Genomic DNA, 19,777 nt, shown 5'->3' on the forward strand with positions numbered 1-19,777 from the left:
CGTCTTCTTTGTTCTTTTTCACCGCTACCCAATCCCTCATTCAACGAGCAGTCTCTGTTTCTGTCAGACTTCAGCCGGCTCTTCTTATTGCGTTGCAGCTGTCCTTCAGCACATCTCTTTGTTCTCAAAGCGCCATCTTGTTGTTGTCCGCAAGCTGAACCCTTCAAACTCCTCCAGCTCCCATTTCATTTCTCGTGCTGCAAATTGAACCGGATTTTCGACCGCTGCATACCCCTTATGTTCATACTCGTGTAGGTACCGCTCGACACTTTGCAGGTGCAAAAAGCATAATTATTTTTCCAGGATCATCGGCGGATCAGCAGGAGCACCTAGGAATCTCAACCTATTCCATGGCCATGTAGCCACACCCCTAGTGTGATTCATGATCTTCTTTGTAATTCATGTTTTTTTGTGTTCCTTATTTTTTTGGTATATTGTGCAGTGTGAAATGCAGACTGAAGTGCTTTACAGCACTAGGGAGGAAGGAAGAGGACGCAGGAAAAGGAGGAAACGAAGGAGAATAAAGAATAGGTACAAAATACACATCACATCATTCAAAGCCAGTTATGTAGCCACATTCATAATGGCCCAGTGCCATATTTGTCAAAGTAACAGCTGAAATGAAACAGAGTACTGTGGTCATATAGTAACCTAGAATAAATGCAGACCTCTGGTGTTATGCCGGACTCAGGACTATTTGACGAGAACACTGAAACAGATTAGGAGCAAGACTACACTTTCCTGAGTTGAAACTGTTTTTCCAGGAGTCTGAGGTTCTCTGCACGGTTATTTCAGAGTTTATGATCAATCACTCCTAGTCTTTTTCCTTTGCTGCAAGTTCTTTTGGGTAGTTACAGAGGGATGGCCAGAATTTACCAACAAGAGGGTTCCTAGCAGGAAGAGATTGATGGATTTCGTGGGCCATATATTTCGATCCACTGAGCCAGATGGCGTGGCGGACTGCGCAGAGGGCTTTGACTTTTCTTGATTCCACCAGGAGCCAAAGGAGAGCTTTCAGTCCAGGAGAGATGTGATCAGATCTTTTCGAGCACAAACACCAGGCTTGCCACTCTGCTCTTTACTACTTATAGGTGTTCTGTGTACATGTCATTGCAATAATCCAGCCTGGCCACTATCAAGGCCCCGATTACTTCTGCTGTGTCAGAAGTGAAGCAACTGGAGTTTGTATGTCCAAGCAGCAACTATGCTATTAAGCTCCCTTGGAACTCCTTAGCACCAGTTCCCAGTAGGAGCTTCCATTGGGTTGTCCCCTTATCCTTATGACAGCATGGGGATGAGTGCAACTCTGGGTGGCGTTCATTTTGTCATCTCATTTCCTTTCAAAGCCCAAAGCTGAATAGACTGCAGTGATTAGGAGTTTGTTGGAAGGGATTCAGAGTAGTCTAGGTCACGATTCTTTTGATTCCTTGTTCTTGCAACAAAGAGACCAAAATCACCAAAACCTCCTGAAGAATATGTATGTAGTATCAAGACTCTTTTATAGGTGCTGGTCTCACAAGAACCTCTACCACTCCCCCAAAGGTTACAGAGCTGAAATTGAGTTTATGTGCTGGTTGGGATGATCTTCCAAAAGTCAGTCCTCTTCATGCTCTTACTTCCTTAACTGCTCTATCTTTAAAACCTTTAAAAGAACAATTTGCCTGCTGAGGCTTTTAACAAAAGAGGCCAAATAACCATGTGCGCTAAGACCACATGGACTGATTGTACAACGAGGAACGAGTAAGCAAGGGTATTTAACTTTGTTAGGGGCGCAACATCCTTGCATACTATCCCTTTGAAGACTCAGGCCATTGTATAGATTGACTATACAAACAACATTCCTCAGAGTATCTCCAATATTTTTCTGTATTCGTCTCCAGAGGCCTCCCAATGCATCTGCACTGATCCCAGTACAGCTGGGACGCATCATCATGTCATCATTATTACCCTTTCCATGAGTTCACTGCAATGGATTTGTGAGTGAGTAGCACTGAATGGAGTTTGCCATTCTTACAAGGACACCCTATTATGCAGAATACAGTTTTCGCCACAACCCCTTCACATAATCCTCAAAAACCACCTACTCAATTGAATCATGTTCCTCAGTTCTGGAGGCAGCGATTGGCTAGAAGCTCCTTCTATGGTCAAACTACTTGAATGCATTCCCCCTTTCTCCTATAGCCCAAGAGGATCATCTCACCTAAAAACCCACCTGTTCCCTATGCAATGGACCCGTTGATGCTACTTCCTCCTCAGGAAGTCACTGTTGGTGCTAGTATTGGTCTACAAAAATTGCAGAATAGAACATGTGTGACGATTCATGGGATCATGTCACTTCTCCCCAAAGGGGAGCCCTTCCATGTGAGGCTAAGGAGGTGAGGCCGCTACCTGATAGTCCTCCTAAGGGTGGTAAAAAGCGGGAGGACCTCACAGGGAGAGACTCCCCTTATGGGGACAAGGACTCCTGCTCCTTGATGGAACTCCCTAATCTGCCTTCCCTAAAAAGTAGGACACCCTTAAGATCTGTTGAGGTTCAGGCTGACAGTACTACTGTGTATTATTGTAATGCTCCTTTTTTTTCTGTAAGATTAGACACCTTTAATATGAGCACCTACTCTAAACTGGATTTGAACTATGACGGTACTGAGGAGAAGAAGAACATTCACAGAGTCATAAAGAATAGTCATGTAAAAAATACTGGGACGAGATGGCCCAGAGGAGTACACAACCAAGCCAGACGACGAACTATGGCACTCCGCTGGGGAGGTCCCAGCTCAGCAAGATAAAAAGAAAAGAAGGACTCTGTAAAGGGAGCAACAGGTGCAAAGCCTAGCCAGCCCGGGAAATTCAAACCGGGAAAGAAGACGGGACTTTGCAGGAGCAACCAAGACGGTGGGAGGACCCTGGCCGCAGTCCAGAAGGAGGTGGACCGAGCGGTGCCACAACTATGCCTATAATGCCTGCCCAGAACGCCCACAGAGACACAGCAGGACCACAGAGAGAGAAGAGCAAAGCCGAACAAGCCTTCAGTGGGAACACAGAAGCCTGACACCCCAGGAGGAATCTGGGACATGCTCTCACCAAAGTAAAGATAATGGGAGCTACGGTACACCCGGTAGGGAAGTGGGGGAGTGTGAAGCAAGCCTCAGGATTGATCTCCATTGTCTCAGTGATTCCATTTAGAATAAGAATTCTGGAGGAAGCCTCTGGAGTGATCTCCCTCATCTCAGTAATTGCAGTGAGAATAAGAACTGTGGAGAAAGCCTCGGCAGTGATCTCCCTCGTCTCAGTAATTGCACTGGGAATAAGAATTATGAAGAAAGCCTCAGGAGTGATCTCCCTCGTCTCAGTAATTGCACTGGGAATAAGAATTGTGAAGAAAGCCTTGGGAGTGATCTCCCTCGTCTCCATAATTGCGTTGGGAATAACAATTGTGAAAAAAACCTTGGGAGTGATCTCCCTCATCCAAGTAATTGCACTAGGATAAGAGCAGTTGGGAAGAATGCCTTGGAAGGAATATCCTTCATTTCAATAACTGTTCTAACAGTAATCAAAGTGAACAGAGCATTGGGAGTAGCATCTCTCGTCTCAGTAAGTGGGACAAGACTGTTAAAATCAGAGATAAAGAGTGTGATACATTCAAGAGAGCCCTCAGAGAAGCCTGCAGGGAACAAGAAGGGCTCATAAGAACTATTGTGAAAAATAGATAGAAGAGCATTTTGAGTCACTGAACCAGGAGAATGGAGTCATTCTCCTGGGTTGCATCTGTTGAATCAGAAGCTAAAGCTAAAGGTTGTAATGGACTGTCAAGAGAAGGTGAACTTGTGATGCCAGGAGAAAGGGCGGGGGGGGTTATTCTCCTGGCATTTTCTCTTCAAGAAGAACTGAATAGAAATAAAGACTCCTGAACATTGCCCATAGGTCTGATCCCTACAGAACCAGGAGAAGCGAGTCATTCTCCTGGTACTATGTAGGTTTTTTTCTGTCTTTTAGTGGCAGGGCTAAAGTAGAGGAGATGTTTGGACAGAAGAAATGATATTAATTTCAACTTCCACCCTGACAACCAACACCCCCGTTATTCCTTGGTTAGTTAGGGACCAGCCTCTAAAACTAGGGAACGATACGTATTTTCTTCTTTCTTTAATAAAAATCATACTGAAATGCCACCTCTGTCTCAGACTCCTCACTTCTGCACGCCACACATGACATGAAATTAGCAGAGAGAGTAGGTTAGGAGATTTAGCCAAAGACGTTGTTCATTAGTGGGAATTATATAGCAATCATACATCCATGTGCCGATGGGCAGTCACAGAGGGCTACAGAGATCAGGGGCCTACAAGGCGACATGTCTCTACACGTCACATTCAGCGAGAAAGAGCTTGAGCTATCTTACTGCTTTTTGGGCCTCACTGTGTAGTGGTTGATTGATTGATTGATTGATTGATATTTTATTTCTATCGCGCTTGTACACAAGTGTTTCAGAGCGCGACAAGGCAAGGGAGGGGAACAGGGGAGAACAAAACAGCGATCTTAATAGGCCCAGTGACATTGAGAAAGCGCAAGTGCATGGGAGAGGGGGGAGGGGATAAGTGCATGGAAGGGGAGAGGTGGAAAGTGCGAAGCAGAGGAGAAACAGATAAATAACAAAAAATAAATAATAAAGGCAACAAACAGTGGTAATGCAGCCAGCAATTTGCAAGTGCTAGGTTTAAAGGATAGTTCCGGGACTTTTTTTTTATTGTCCCTACGGTTCGGCCATGTGTTTTTAAGCATAAATCGGTAGATCGTAGAAAACTTTCCTATGGACCTTACCCGACTTTTCGTCCATTAACGCACTCGAAATCAGCCGCCATTTTCTGATAATCCTATCATTTCCCCCCATCGACCTGGCTCACCTGCTTTTGCGGCACTAAATCGAATCCCCCGCCCCTGAAACAGACTTTATCAAAACATTCATATTCCCCGCCTCTATCCGTGACGTGACTGTGCTGCGTAGGCAAACGCGCCCAGGCGTCTTCTACGCGACTCCACACAGAACCCGGAAATCAACACAGATCAGCTCACAACACAGCGCGCCACAATTGGGAATATGAAACTGTACTTTTAAATCAAACCGCAAGATTGTAAATTTGGTAAAGTACATTTATTTGACATCAAATGTTTTGAGAATATTCAGCGATTTTCATTTTTATTTGCTCACGTTCCAAAAAGTTTGTTTTGAGGCACACGATGTTCCTTTGCTGTACACAGGGTCTTAGATCATCTCACAATACAGCGCCACAATTCGGAATATGAAACTGTACTTTTAAATCAAACCGCAAGATTGTAAATTTGGTAAAGTACATTTATTTGACATCAAATGTTTAGAGAATATTCAGCGATTTGCATTTTTCTTTGCTCTCGATCCAAAATACTTCGTCTTGAGGCAAGCGATGTTCGTGTGCAGTACACAGGGTGTTGGTTTACGATAAAATAAGCTCTTCGGTCGCACTGATAATCGCATGGCTGTTCCAACAACGAGGCACTAGGCCACCACAAGGGTCTGTATGTTGCATCTAGCCGTTAGTACCGCGTAAGGGCATACTTGTACTTGGCGATCGTCCCATAAAATGGTCAGGGTGGTAACGTTGTTCACGCGGAGAAGCAACTGGCGGTTGAAAAACCCATCCGCCGGTGTCTGGTACTCGTGACACATACAATAATGAAGGATGTACCTGTTTTAAAAACATAAAAAATGAACTTAGTCTCACCATCAGATCTTTATTAAAATTATTCATTTTATATATTAGGTCGGGAAATTATTTCATAGCTAGGACAGTGCAACTGGGTATTATACGTCAAGGGGGGGCTGTAGGATACTGAGACAGTCCCCCAGTGCAGGGGTTGACAGGGAGGCAGTGCAGGTGGAGAGTGGAAGGGCCCAGGACCGAGGTCGCAGACAGTGGACCAGTTGTAGCAGGGGAGAGGGAGAGAGAAAGCAGAAGCAAAGAGGAAGGTTTTGAGGTGCTTCCGTAAAAGGAGATGGTTCTCCTCAAGATAGTGCGCGGTACAAAACAATATGCCACATAGAACGAACAAGTACAACTTAACCCGTCTTTAAAGCTACTGTATAGTAATTAAATTGCGGTATAAACTCATCTAAAGAGTTACTTACATTATATTTGCATTTTCCATTGTGTCTGTGCGTAGGGCAGCCCCGAAATACCACTCCTTCTATCCCGACGTTATTTCTTCTAATGAATGAACATTAAATGGCTTTCGTTTCTGAAATTATATTCATTATCGTTTCTTACGTTATTGCCCCACACCCCCAAAAAGAAGTCTTTCGGGATGGTCCCGGCCTGTCAAGGTCAAAGAACAATAGAACCTTATACTGAGTCGTGGGCCATTCCGGCACCCGAGCAAATAATCAAAGCAGCTGACCTTCACTTTGAACGAGCACACATTCCTAGTTAGCTACATTCAGTGTAAGGCCATCTCACAGGACTTGAAATTTACACTCCATCTTTGCATTTTGTCTGCGTGCATTTGCAGCCGCAGCGAACCATAAATACGGAGACATTCTATATTTTTTGAAAAATGATTTATATTACTGTTTGGTTTAATTTAATGCGCAAATGAACAAGGGTGGAGAGACACATTGCATGTACACTGAGCAATCACTTTTATTTACACAATACATAGCTACACATATTCAATGGGCCTGCGACATGAGGAGACTCCAGAGCAAAGTCACAGGTGACACCCGGGTGGTTCGCACTACTGCACAGTGAAGGGAGGGGCAAGGGTGGAGAGACACATTGCATGTACACTGAGCAATCACTTTTATTTACACATTACATAGATACACATATTCAATGGGCCTGCAACATGAGGAGACTCGAGAGAACAGACAATCAAATTACAATCATTTAAACTGTGTATTTCTCAATGAGCTCTGCTTTAGGTGGACATGGAACAGAGGCAATGTTGGGTGGCAATGCAGTTGTCCCCTGCACAGGTTCGTTCACAACTCCATGTATGTGCCTATCTAGGACGTCAACAATAAGTCTCTCAATAAACTCATATTGCATATCCTCAAACACTGGTTTGATCACCCATTCTTTACTTCTTTTAGTGAAGGCCTTAATGTAGCGAAGCGTCCCTAAAGTTCCGGTCGTCCTACTTTGTTGACGGCCAACATTATGGTTATGTGCCAAGACCGCTAGAAGAGTCCGATTTATCATGCCCTCCATGCCAAAATGCAATCGTTTTGGCCTGTACTTTAGGCACATATTGTGGAACACCTCCAAATCTCCTGTGTGGCAGAATTCCGTGAGTCCCCTCAAATCTCTTGTTATAGTTTTATCAAATACAATCTTTTCAATGGCTTTGTGAGTGGGTGATGAAGGAATCAACCACTTCTTCTTCCGTGCCTCCTCTGTGGACAAATGGCCATGTTCACAATTGTGGAAATGTTGGTTTGTGGTCCAGCGGTGAACGTTGCTACAGTGTAACATTACTGACCGCCATTTTTCCAGTAGAATTTCCAACGACCCTTCACATGTTTTTGAGCTCCACCAAAGATGGTTGCTGATTGACTTGGACCACTGTGAAATACCTTGCATATCTTTTTTTTTACCTGCAGCCGACATTTTTTTATTGATTGTTTTTGCAAGATGCCATACGTCAAATTGGTGATTTATATTTTTGTACTCTTCTCTCATTGTCTTGGCAATTGAAACGTGTCTGTCCGTGGCTATCAGGTCGATCACCATTCCCCGCGATTGTAGTTCTTGCAATGATGCTACAAAGCCAACTTTCTCCATGGCCACTGAGGATGTACTTTGTGACACCTGCACGACCACCGAACTCACAATTTTCTTACTTTCCATGTCCTGAAAGTGGTAGGTGCAGTACTTGGCTGAAAATCCTGGGCTGTCGCACTGTCCATCACCGGCTAGCCTGAACCGTTTGCCCGTGAATGTACTATCAATAGACATTTTTTCCATTCTCCAAGCTTCGCTAATGGCTGGAAATAGATAATCGGTTTGGTATTTGTAGAACTGAGTTTTCGCAATGAAATGGATTCCCACAAACTGAAAGAAAGACTCTAACTTTTTAAAACTTGAACCACTAAAAAGTGCAGCCGCTGCACAAAGTAGATTGTCTGCTGGCAGTTGCCCCAGCATGGGTTGTGCAGACCATGAGAAAGGATGATATTTTGTACAGGTGGCATGTATTTTAAGGTTAGTGCCTCGAATTGCACGAGTCACATTAATCAATGGCTCCCCACATACTTCCCCACCAACCGAATGCCCACATTTCATCCGAATAATATTATCAATCAAACAACTATCGAATACAATGAATTTGGCCTCTTTCCTTATACTGTCACTCTGCATCCCAGCTGGTTCGGCCTGTAACGTTGAGGACATGTCACTCACATGAAAGGTAGAATCTCTGATATCGTCTTCCGCTATGTTCAGTGATATTGATGGTGTTTCATTGTCGTCCACTTCATTCTCTTCCATTGCAACATCTGTTCCTTCTCCGGCGATGGGTGAATAAAACAATTTCTTCAACTTTCTCGCGGTCTTATTTTTTGCGGGTGTGGATTCTGTGAATTGATCTCCGACTGCATCCGAACTACCAGGAGGACATTCACTATCGATGGCTGGATGTGGTATAGCTCCGTTGTCAATCACTTCATATTCTTCCCATTGGCACGATGCATCTCCAGTCTCAAGTCCCTGCCAAAAGGTTTGACAAGCAACATCTCTCGTTCGCTTCACTGTCTGTGTAGATCTAGTTCGTACACCCACTCGCAACTAGAGGACAGATTGGAAAAGGGATGTTCAGTTTAAACACAACTTACAGTATTGAACTATTAACAGTGAAAAACAACATAATATAGTGACCATGACAAAAACCTTCTTTTGCTTTCTTTTCTTTGAAACTTTCTTGCCTCGAACTTCAACATCGGGACGCTGTTGCTCCGACTCGTGTGTGCATGTCTCCACTTCCTCTTGTGCTGCAACGACTATATTTTCAGGATAAGCACATCCATCACGCACTGACGCTCCATCGACTCCCTGAAACATAGAACTTTCATTAGTATGTATAATAATATTGAAAACACAAAATGTACTTGGGGACCAATACCCACGTACATCTCAATAGCAAAACATGAATGAACGCTTTGTGTAGAACATTCAAACGACAATTATTCACGCATTGTTGATCTAGTTAGATGGAACTGTCAAGATCCATACCTCGGGCTCCTCATAGACTTCCATTGATGATATTATTGAAGATGATGCTTCAGTAACTCCCTGAAACACAGTAATTGCATTAGTATGGTTTTCTATTTTGTTAAAAAGAACATACACTTTGTGCAGGCGTCAACTGCTCATCTAAATAGACCTGCACAAATGATCAGTTGTCTAAAATAAATAATGGATATCTAAATATGATTCGATTTGCTCGATCGTTGGAAGTGTCACCACCCAGAAATCTGCATCAACTACTAGGAAACATAGTACTTGCGTTCATAAAGAAGGAAGTATAGCGGATGTAATCACGTCATATGATTTCGCTTGATCGAACTGTCAGTATCCATACCTCGAAATGCATAAGAACATCAAGGGACGATGTAACTGCGGTGCACACTTCTGCAAGGTGTTGCGCCGACCCGTAACTGCATGCTCCCCCTTCTTCTTGGACTAATGCTCCATCGACTCACTGCAACATAGGACTTTCATTGGTAATGAACACAATATTGAAAAAAGAAGACACATAGGAGGGCGACGACAGAAGGACATATCAATGGCTAAAAACGAAAGAAACATTGTGTGTAACAATCACGCTACAAGAATGCAAGATCTGATGATCTCCATCGATGGAACTGTCCGGAAACGTACCTCGAGCATCTGAGTGACATCTACGGTTGTCTTTAATGCGTTGGACTCCTCAGCATCTCCCTGAAAGACAGTACTTGCATTATTTTGGATAACAATAATTATAACTGAAAACAAAGACTAGAGGACGAGTACAAGGGTGTACCATTAGGTAAAATAATCACACGATAAATTAAAACTATTGATTTACATGCCTAAAACAAGTCAGTGGCATAATAGCTAAGTAAGATTACCCGATAGGCGCTTGAAGTGGCTGATGACTGCAATAACGACACGGATGGAGAATCTTCCGCCTTCATATTGAGTGGATACATAAATGGGGAAATTATTGTTAGCTAATGCTACACACTACCGCAAGGCCGAGAGATAAATACGTAAACTTGACTCACCAGTGGAGGGATGTGGACGAATAGAGTGGGAATAGCGGTTGAGAGCAATTTTCGCCTCGCTCGCGGTGTGTTCTTCTTTATTAGCAATGATGTGGAGTACATGTCTGAGCTAAAGTGCCTGCTGCAGATGCGGTATCGATCACCCCTCTTGTCCGCAAAGACTTCTAGGACTCTACTTTCAAGCTCAGACGGTGGATATCCGCAATATCGGACCCATTCTCTTATCTGATCTATTGTCTTAGGGAAAACATGCATTATAGTACCTTCAGATTTATTATGGGTCTTCGAAGGGCAACCGCCAATGGAACAGGCAGGCATTGTGGAAAGTTCTGAAAAGTAAAGATCAACAATTCTCTATGAATACCAATGTGTTAAAAAATTAAATGACACATAAAAGGTTCAATGCAAGGTTCGTTTTGGTTCTTGGAACTATACACGTTATTCACATGCGGATAAGTATTTGAATAACTTTAAAAAAATAGAAAAATAATTTGACTAAACTCAGAACATGTGACTAGTTCCTTGCATGTACTGTCTTGAACGAAAAGAAATTGGACGCAAAATGATTATGGTACATGGCCTTACCTTGACGAACAAACAGTTAGATGCAGGGATCAGAGTAGTTTCTTGTCGTAGAACAGGGAGCAGTTCACAGGTTGCAAACTGACGAGTTTCCTCGAAGTGGTCACGGAAGTTCACAGAGACGAAGAGCAGATAACCAGCACCTTCACGGGTTGACTAGCAAAGCGCAAAGAAGTTCTCATTAGAAATATGAAGTGGGTTATAAAGAATTCGAAACAGGGGTGTGTTTGTGAATGAATGACGTGTATATGTCGTGGCATTATGCGGTTTGCAGGGGGCCGTCCAGCGTGAGCGGGGATGCTTGGCAGGAGACACTGGGTCTGGAGGTAGACATGGGAACAACAACCCATGCTCTATAGACCACTTTGAAGTGTACATGGTCTTTGGCACCTCTTGGCCTTTATCGCTCCCTGACAGCTCCACTTGGCAGCACAAGTACCCCGGTGCGAACTGCCTTTGATAGGGCGGGGGGGTGGATTAGGGCGGTGGTCGTGCAGACAAGACACAGGAAGACTTGTGAATGGAGACACACTTATGTGGATTGCAGGGGGCCGTCCAGCGTGAGGGGGGATGCTTGGCAGGAGACACGGGGTCTGGAGGTAGACATGGGAACAACAACTCATGCTCTATAGACCACTTTGAAGTGTACATGGTCTTTGGCACCTCTTGGCCTTTATCGCTCCCTGACAGCTCCACTTGGCAGCACAAGTACCCCGGTGCGAGCTGCCTTTGATAGGGCGGGGGGTGGATTGGGGCGGTGGTCGTGCAGACAAGACACAGGAAGACTCGTGAATGGAGACACACTTATGTGGATTGCAGGGGGCCGTCCAGCGTGAGGGGGGATGCTTGGCAGGAGACACGGGGTCTGGAGGTAGACATGGGAACAACAACTCATGCTCTATAGACCACTTTGAAGTGTACATGGTCTTTGGCACCTCTTGGCCTTTATCGCTCCCTGACAGCTCCACTTGCCAGCACAAGTACCCCGGTGCGAACTGCCTTTGATAGGGCATGGGGTGGATTGGGGCGGTGGTCGTGCAGACAAGACACAGGAAGACTCGTGAATGGAGACACACTTATGTGGATTGCAGGGGGCCGTCCAGCGTGAGGGGGGATGCTTGGCAGGAGACACGGGGTCTGGAGGTAGACATGGGAACAACAACTCATGCTCTATAGACCACTTTGAAGTGTACATGGTCTTTGGCACCTCTTGGCCTTTATCGCTCCCTGACAGCTCCACTTGCCAGCACAAGTACCCCGGTGCGAACTGCCTTTGATAGGGCGGGGGGGTGGATTAGGGCGGTGGTCGTGCAGACAAGACTCGTTTGCCGCAGGGCCTCACCAAGGAGAGGCCATCTAACTGCATGTAAGAGGCAGGCTGCAGGATCTAGTACATGGAAGGCAGGGGGGTGAGTTTATAAATACCTCACCCTCCCAGGAGAATATATGGGTGCAGTTCACCCTGGAGACCCTGGATGCCTAGGCAGTTAGTCAGCAGCAGGCTGGCCTGTGGTGGCAAGGCGGCACGGGCCAGAGGGGGTCATCTCTGTACCCGGTGCCCAAAAGGATGATTTATTATGATCAACCATATTGATTATTTACCTATAACCATGTTTTGTATCAATAAAATCCAACGGCCTTTTATTGCCAACGCTTGATTGATTATTGCCAACGTGGATTGAAGGTGGGCGGCCAGCGTGAGGGAGGATGCTGGCCGGAGACATGTGGTGTGACAAGACAAGGCACAGGAAGACTATTCAATGGAGACACACTAGATTCATTTAAAAAATCAAAACAACCATTGTTAAAATATATGTTGGGTTTTATTTTAGATCTTAATTTCAATTGAACATAAATAATAAACATTACACATTGTAAAGTTCCGGTTGCAGCACATCCAGGGAAAATCCGCGGTATTGTCCACTGTCGCTGGGGAAATGTTGTCTAATGGCAAGTACCGCACAGGCAGGTATTACTCTCCGAACGCGGTGTCCGAGCCTCCCGTGAAGCCACCAAGTGAAGCAACGATAGGCCACCAGCCTGTACCACCTGTGAAAATGAAAGATGCAAACTGTATTAAAATGACAAAACTTTCTTATCACTGTCGATTCAGGTAAAAAAAATGTCATTCTGCTTTGAAAAAAATTCTATCTAGAAAATGCACAATATGGAACCAATTTACATGCATTCGAATGATATGTAGATGTAATTTTATATGTGGGAGACGACCATGAAATAGTAGTGGCATCACTGACATCACAACCAGAGTATACTTACTCGTTACTCGGATTACGCGGACGAACAGTGCCGCGAAGTTCGTGCATAAGCACCATCATCATCCTCAACACGGTCCGTGAGAGGCAGGCTTCCCTGAACTCTGGCAGCTCGGTGATGCATTGCGGACTTGGCTCGCCTTCCGAAATGTAGGCCAAGCACCCTGAATTTTCACGGCAGCAGCAGTTCTCCTCCTCAGTTGGCATTAGCTCGCACCGATTGCACGTGCACCAGGTGGAGACGCCGTCCATGCGACATGGTCCAGGCTCTTCATCCGTTGACTGGTCCTCCCAACTGCCGTCAGAATCCCCATCGTTTTCGCGTGCTTGCCTTTCCAGTAGTTCCTCCTCGGTGTACTCGGGCTCGTACATATACGGCATTATTGTAGCCATTGTGTGGTAAAGAAAGTAAAATAATTTACAGAGATGGTACAGGTGTTCACAAGGCCTAGAAGCGGCGAAGGTAGCTGACCAGAGCACAGAAACGAGTCACAGAATACTCAAAGTAACACAGAGAGAGTAATGGAATCGAAAATCTGCTGCTGTGTGTTGTGAAACGGTGTGTTTATACTTATTGAGGAAAGAGGCGTCCTGCCATTTCCATGGCGACACTTCATTAGCTGAGGCGCAGCGATTGTTGACACGAAACGTGCTTTGGCGTTGGGAAATGGGCGGTACGCGTCTGCTGATGTCAGGCTCAGGGGCGGGGGATTTGATTTAGTGCCGCAAAAGCAGGTGAGCCAGGTCGATGGGGGGAAATGATAGGATTATCAGAAAATGGCGGCTGATTTCGAGTGCGTTAATGGACGAAAAGTCGGGTAAGGTCCATAGGAAAGTTTTCTACGATCTACCGATTTATACTTAAAAACACATGGCCGAACCGTAGGGACAATAAAAAAAAAGTCCCGGAACTATCCTTTAAGGCAGCAGACAGGGTAGGTGCAATAAGTGCAGGAAGAAAAAGGGGGGCTATATGGGTACAGATACAGACCCCAGTGCAAGGGGTGGCCCGGAGGCAGTGCGGGAGGGTGACAGGATGAGCAGGTACCTGGGCCCAAAAGACAGAGGATGGCCAGGTGCACGGTGCCAAGAGAGAACAGATCAGCAGGGGAGAGGGGGAGCGAAGGCAGAAGAAAAGAGGAAGGTCTTGAGGTGCTTCGGGAACCGGAGATGGTTCTCCTCAAGTTTTAGAGTGGCAGGGAGGCTGTTCCAGAGGGAGGCCCCAGCCGAAGACAGAGATCTACCCCCAGCTCGCTTCTTAGAAAAACGACTGACCCTGAGTGAGTTGGAGGTAGAGGAGCGAAGAGCTCGAGAGGGGAGGTATTTGCGGAGGGATAGCTGAAGGTATTTTGGACCCAGGCCCCAGAAACCATTGTGGACAATGCAGAGGGTTTTGAATTTAATCCTTGCATCCACTGGGAGCCAGTGAAGAGATTTCAGAGCTGGAGAGATACGATCCTAGGGCTTGAGGCCAAGGACAAGTCTTGCAGTCCTGTTCTGGATTAGTTGCAGAGGGCGGAGAGTAGAGGCAGGTAGATTTAGAAAGAGACTGTTACAATAGTCCAAGCTAGAGAGAACCAGAGCTTGAGATACAATGAGCTTCTGGGGGAAGGAGAGGAAAGGCAGAGTACCTCTGAGGAGGTGCAGTCGGAAATTTGACTTTTTAGAGACCTCAGAGATGTGGGCGGAGAAGGAAAGGGTGGAGTCAAAAGATGACCCGAGGTTCTTAGCTGAGCAGAAAATGGCAATGCAGTGGGCGAGAGTTGCCAGGTATTGGTTGAAAAGCCAGGGCGAGAGGTTAGACCCCTGGGGGACACCAGAGGTAGAGAGGAAGTTAGATGAAAGGAAGGACCCAAGTTGGACCTGGGAGGGTTGATCTGAGAGGAAAGAGGTCAGCCAGGCCAGAGCCTGATCAGTGATACCCAGGGTGTGAGAACCCTGAGGATGTCCTCACATCTCATCCCCTTGGATCCTCTTCTCAGGTGGCCACGGAAAGGGCATCCCTCTTGGATCCGGACGCAGGGAGTGGAGGAGTGAGGGAGGATAATCTGGATGGAGGGTCCTTGGTAATTGGGAGTGAAATATCCTTAGGCGAGATGCGGTATTCCACATCTTTCTTTCAGAAAGAAACCTCTATCCCGGAGGTAGTAATAGGGTACTGCCATCCCTGTCCCACTGATACAGAAAAAATCCAAAGATATTACCCCGCCTAGAAGCATTAGAAAGAAAAGGAAGAAAAAAGGTGTCAAAGATTAAATAGGCGAGACACGGTATCCCCTTTTCTTATTTAAGATCAATCTAACCCTCCTCCAGCCTTCATAGGCTACTGCAAATCAGCACCCCTCATTTTCCTCCTTTCATCCCTGGAAAAGACGACTAAGAGTAGTGAACACCAAACACCCATTTCACCACTCAAATACTGAGACGAAGAAGATGCCTTTCGAGTACTATAAGGGTCAGGGAGGTCCCTCTAATTGTGGTCAGACAACCAATTGAGACTGCACACCTGCAACCTGTCAAGTGGTTCCATGTGTATAAATGGAGAGACAGAATGCAGTATAAAAAGCAACAGGGAAGCCTGTGTGGGGAGGACCATCAGGGGAACCACACTATGAGGAGGCAGCCGTGGTGGAACCTGAGCAGTAGATCCAGGACGCCGGCCGACATCCCTGGTGTGGGAGCCTCCATATTGGGCATACAAGCAGCTGGAGCTGCGAGCGAGGAAAGAGGATGCTGTCCGTGTCCTCCCAGAAGCATTGGAGTGACCGGCATGTGCCTGACAGCGCCTAGCGTGCGAGCGAGGCTTGCAGAGACTGCCCTGCTGTATGGGAAGCAAAGAAGAAGCAGCCAGAGCCACAGAAGAGGAACGCGGGACCGGTGAGTGATGGGGAGAGCCACTCAGAAGCCGGGGCGCACCTAGCGGTCTGCATGTGTGCATATTGAATATCAAACTATGAGAAACGTTAAAAGCTACTTAAATCATGTGCACTAAATGCCGAATTATAAGGAAACTTGAAATCAAGATGCACATATGCATACCGAGTGCCAAACTATGAGAAACTTTGAAAACTGCTTAAATCATGTATATTGAATACTTAACTATAAGAATTCCTGAAAACAACTTAAATCATGCATATTGAAAATATAAGAAAACCTGAAAGCAAGCCAAACTATGCACATACCGAACTGAATAAAAACTTGAAATGAAGCACATTGCATCCTGAATTGGATAAAACTGTATGGGCCAAGCAGATAGTGTTTAACAGACAAAAGGAAAGTACCCATTTGAAAGCAACCTGAGGAAAGGTTGCAAGTGTGAAAGAGTACCACAAGAATGTGGGGCCATGAAATAAGACCACCCTAAGTAAATGGTATGAACAAATGCAATGCGGCTGCATCTAATGCCACAAGGCCACTGAAAAGAGACTAAGTGAATCTGACTTTGTACACAGGCTGCAGCTCAGAACCAGTGTGAACTAAAGGATTCTAGGAACCCTGGTTGTGTGACCTGTAATGGGTGGACCGTGTGGTCCGACAGTTGCACCTATACCGGTGAGTCCTAAATTGTGAAAACCAAAAAAATTGCGAAATAAGCCAAGGAACCAATGGCTGAGTTAAATTATTGGGGAAGGGAACCCTGAGACTTGGGGAATTTCTTATATTGACTTCAGGACAAAGCCTCAAGACCTGTTTCTTTTGAACTGTGTTGCTTGAAACCTGGGGAAGGGAACCCAGAGGATTGTGTGGAACTATAGTGCAGAGAACTGGAGAAAGGCAATCTTAAGACTTGTGGGGAACTGTTTTGAACTTGGGAAAGGGGAGCTGAAGAAGAGGTTAATAGCGGGAAGAAGCTCAGAACTTTATGTTGAACACTATTTCTTTAATTATTGACAACCCTACATGTTATTTAGCTTTAGCTATGAGGGCAAGGGTAAGGTTTTTGACACAGACAGATTCTTAAGTTGAACTCTTGGACTCAGACATATCTTAGTTTCGTTCGGGTAGGGAACCCCACCTTAGCATAGGGCAAGTTAGGCCTTCTACCATTCTGACATTTACTTTAATAAATCAGTTTGTTTTGGGCATTGAATCTGTTGTCTGTGGCTTGCTTCATGATGTCTTCACAGTGGGCAAGCATGTCCTTATTAGCACTCAAACTGTCTACATTCGAAGCAAATCAAGATTGATATTTTTAACAAGAACCTGGTGTGTGACTAATTTTCAGATTACACAGTTAGTTCTGATCCAGGTTTAAAGGAGAAGGTAGGCCCCTGTTCTAACAGGACCTTTAAAGTGAACTGTAGCTGGCCAAGATGATCACTCTGTCACATTGTAGAGCTTAAACCAATCATTGAAATGGCTGCAGGTTTCCTTTTTCCCAATTATATAAATATATTTTACCATTTCATTTTTTGCTACATACGTTACGCCAACAGAGGATGAAGTCAGATTGATACCGAATGACACAGTACCGACCCAGAACTTACTGTTGCTTCACAGCCTTGGCCACCAAACCCGTTGCTGCAGGTGATACAGTAACGGCCGTCCTGGCTGGCATCACAGTACATCTGAATGTACTGCTTAGCGGGGAACGTGTGGGCCACTTGCAGCTCCCGACTGTCCCATATTCTGAGGGAGAAGATGGAGAGAGAAATAAATATACAAGGATTACCTAGGCATGTCATGTTATGAGGGAGACTCTTTTACTGCTGGGATACATGGCCCGTTACATGGAAGCCATTCATGCAAGCACAGGGGCAATCGTTTTTGTGTATAGGAAAGTGGGACTGGTCTACAGAGAAAGTGCTTGGGGTAAAAGGGAGCTCTGGGTGACAGACACATTTTTCTCTACTTCATAGCAATAATACTACCTACCACTGATTCACGCCAAAGCACAAGCACAAAGCACAGCCTCTATGTCCCGAAGAGAAAAGCAGGATACCTGGAAATGAGCAATCCTGAGTAGGGCATACTCCAATTTTCCCTCATTTCCTCGATCAGCTAAATTTCTATCTGGGACATTAGGACAATAACAGCATATGGGATACATTACTCACCGAAATCGTATTTCTGATGCTTGTATCTGCTTAGATTCACATGCTATGCATAGGCCGGCATCCAGTGGAAGCTGCAAAGTATTACAGTTGTTGTTTTCGAAACTCAAAAAGGGACGTCGACAGGACGTGCCAGTAATACTATCCCTAGTGTGACGTCCACTGTACCCATGGACCTTCACGCGTTGAGGTACCTCAGATTGTTTCGTTCTGACATGAGGTTGCATGAAGTGCAGTGTGAGTACAGTTGTATCCATGCAGATACAAGCAGAAAGCTCATATAACATCTATGCACCTTCTCTCTAGTGAGAAAGGGTGGGCGCATGTGAATCTAAGCAGATACAAGCATCAGGAATACGATTACGGTGAGTAATGTATCCCTTCTGAGGCTTGTGGAATCTGCTTAGATCACATGCTATGCATAGATTAGCAAGCAGTGTTAGGAGAAGGTGGTGAGTCATGAGAAGGAGCAGCAGCAAATAGATGTTTTAGAACCGCTTGTCGCACCTGTGCATCTGTCATGGAATGTGTGTCAATGCAGTAGTGCTGAGTAAAGGTGTGTACTGAGCTCCATGTAGCTTCTTTGAAAATGCTATCTAATGGGACATTTGCGATAAAAGCCAGCATAGCTCCAGTGCTCCTTGTGGAGTGATCTTTTGGTGTAAAACGCACTGTCTTGTTTGATAATGAATAGCACAATTGAATACATCTTACTATCCATCTGGAGATGGCATTTTTAGAAATGCGGTCCCCTTCTCTGCCTGGTGCTTTGGAGACAAAAAGTTCATCTGTTTTCCTAAGCGTTCTGGTCTTGTTTACGTAGTAAAGGACCGCTCTCCTCACATCCACTGTGTGGAATTTTACCTCAGCTGAGCTAGTTGGTCTCTGACAGAAAGCCATAAGCTCAACAGATTGGTTCACATGGAATCTAGAATTGAATTTAGGGGAGAACCTAGGATGAGTACTTAAAACCAATGTATCTTTATGTATGATAAAGAAAGGGTCCTGCACTGACAATGCTTGTATTTCACCAACTCTTCTTATGGAAGTAATAGCCACTAAGAAGGCAGTCTTGTATGTCAGGCGTTTAAAGCTTGATTTATGCATAGGCTCGAATGGGGGGCACATGAGCTTTGCTAGTACTACATTGAGATCCCATCCTGGCGGTGGGTTTGAAATAGGAGGGTGTAGTCTCTTGACTCCCTCCATGAACGTCTTAATGACTGGAATTTTCCACCGCAATACCTTACTCTGAGAGGTGGTATAAGCTGATAAAGCCGCCAGGTGAACCATTATAGAGTTAAATACTAACCCGGATTCTAACAAGTGGAGCATATAGTTGAGAATGTGTGAAGGAGCACATTCAATGTGGTTTATTTGTTTAGACTGGCACCAAATTACGAATCTCCTCCACTTGTCAAAATAACAGTGTCTAGTGTTAGGTTGTCTTGCCTCTTTGAGGATATCCATACACCGCTGTGGTAAAGTAAGGTGTCCGAACTTTATGACTTCAGGAGCCATGCTGCCAAGATCATGGAGTGTGTAGAGGGTGCACTGTTGTTCCCTCGTGTTGGGTTAAC

The 19,777-nt window shown here is 45.2% G+C and overlaps 1 protein-coding gene across 2 annotated transcripts in view; it reads right to left on the reverse strand.

Annotated features, from left to right (window-relative positions):
• WDR31 (WD repeat domain 31) overlaps nt 1–19,777 on the reverse strand; it is a 607,423-nt gene that overhangs the window by 12,257 nt on the left and 575,389 nt on the right. For both annotated transcript variants that reach the window (XM_069609820.1, XM_069609821.1), the window contains exon 8: nt 17,631–17,772. In XM_069609820.1, the coding sequence (XP_069465921.1) occupies nt 17,631–17,772 (142 nt within the window). The remainder of the gene's footprint in view (nt 1–17,630; nt 17,773–19,777) is intronic.

This window comes from Ambystoma mexicanum, chromosome 8, assembly GCF_040938575.1.
Source record: "Ambystoma mexicanum isolate Mex_15411 chromosome 8, UKY_AmexF1_1, whole genome shotgun sequence".
NCBI classification, from domain to species: Eukaryota; Metazoa; Chordata; class Amphibia; order Caudata; family Ambystomatidae; genus Ambystoma; species Ambystoma mexicanum.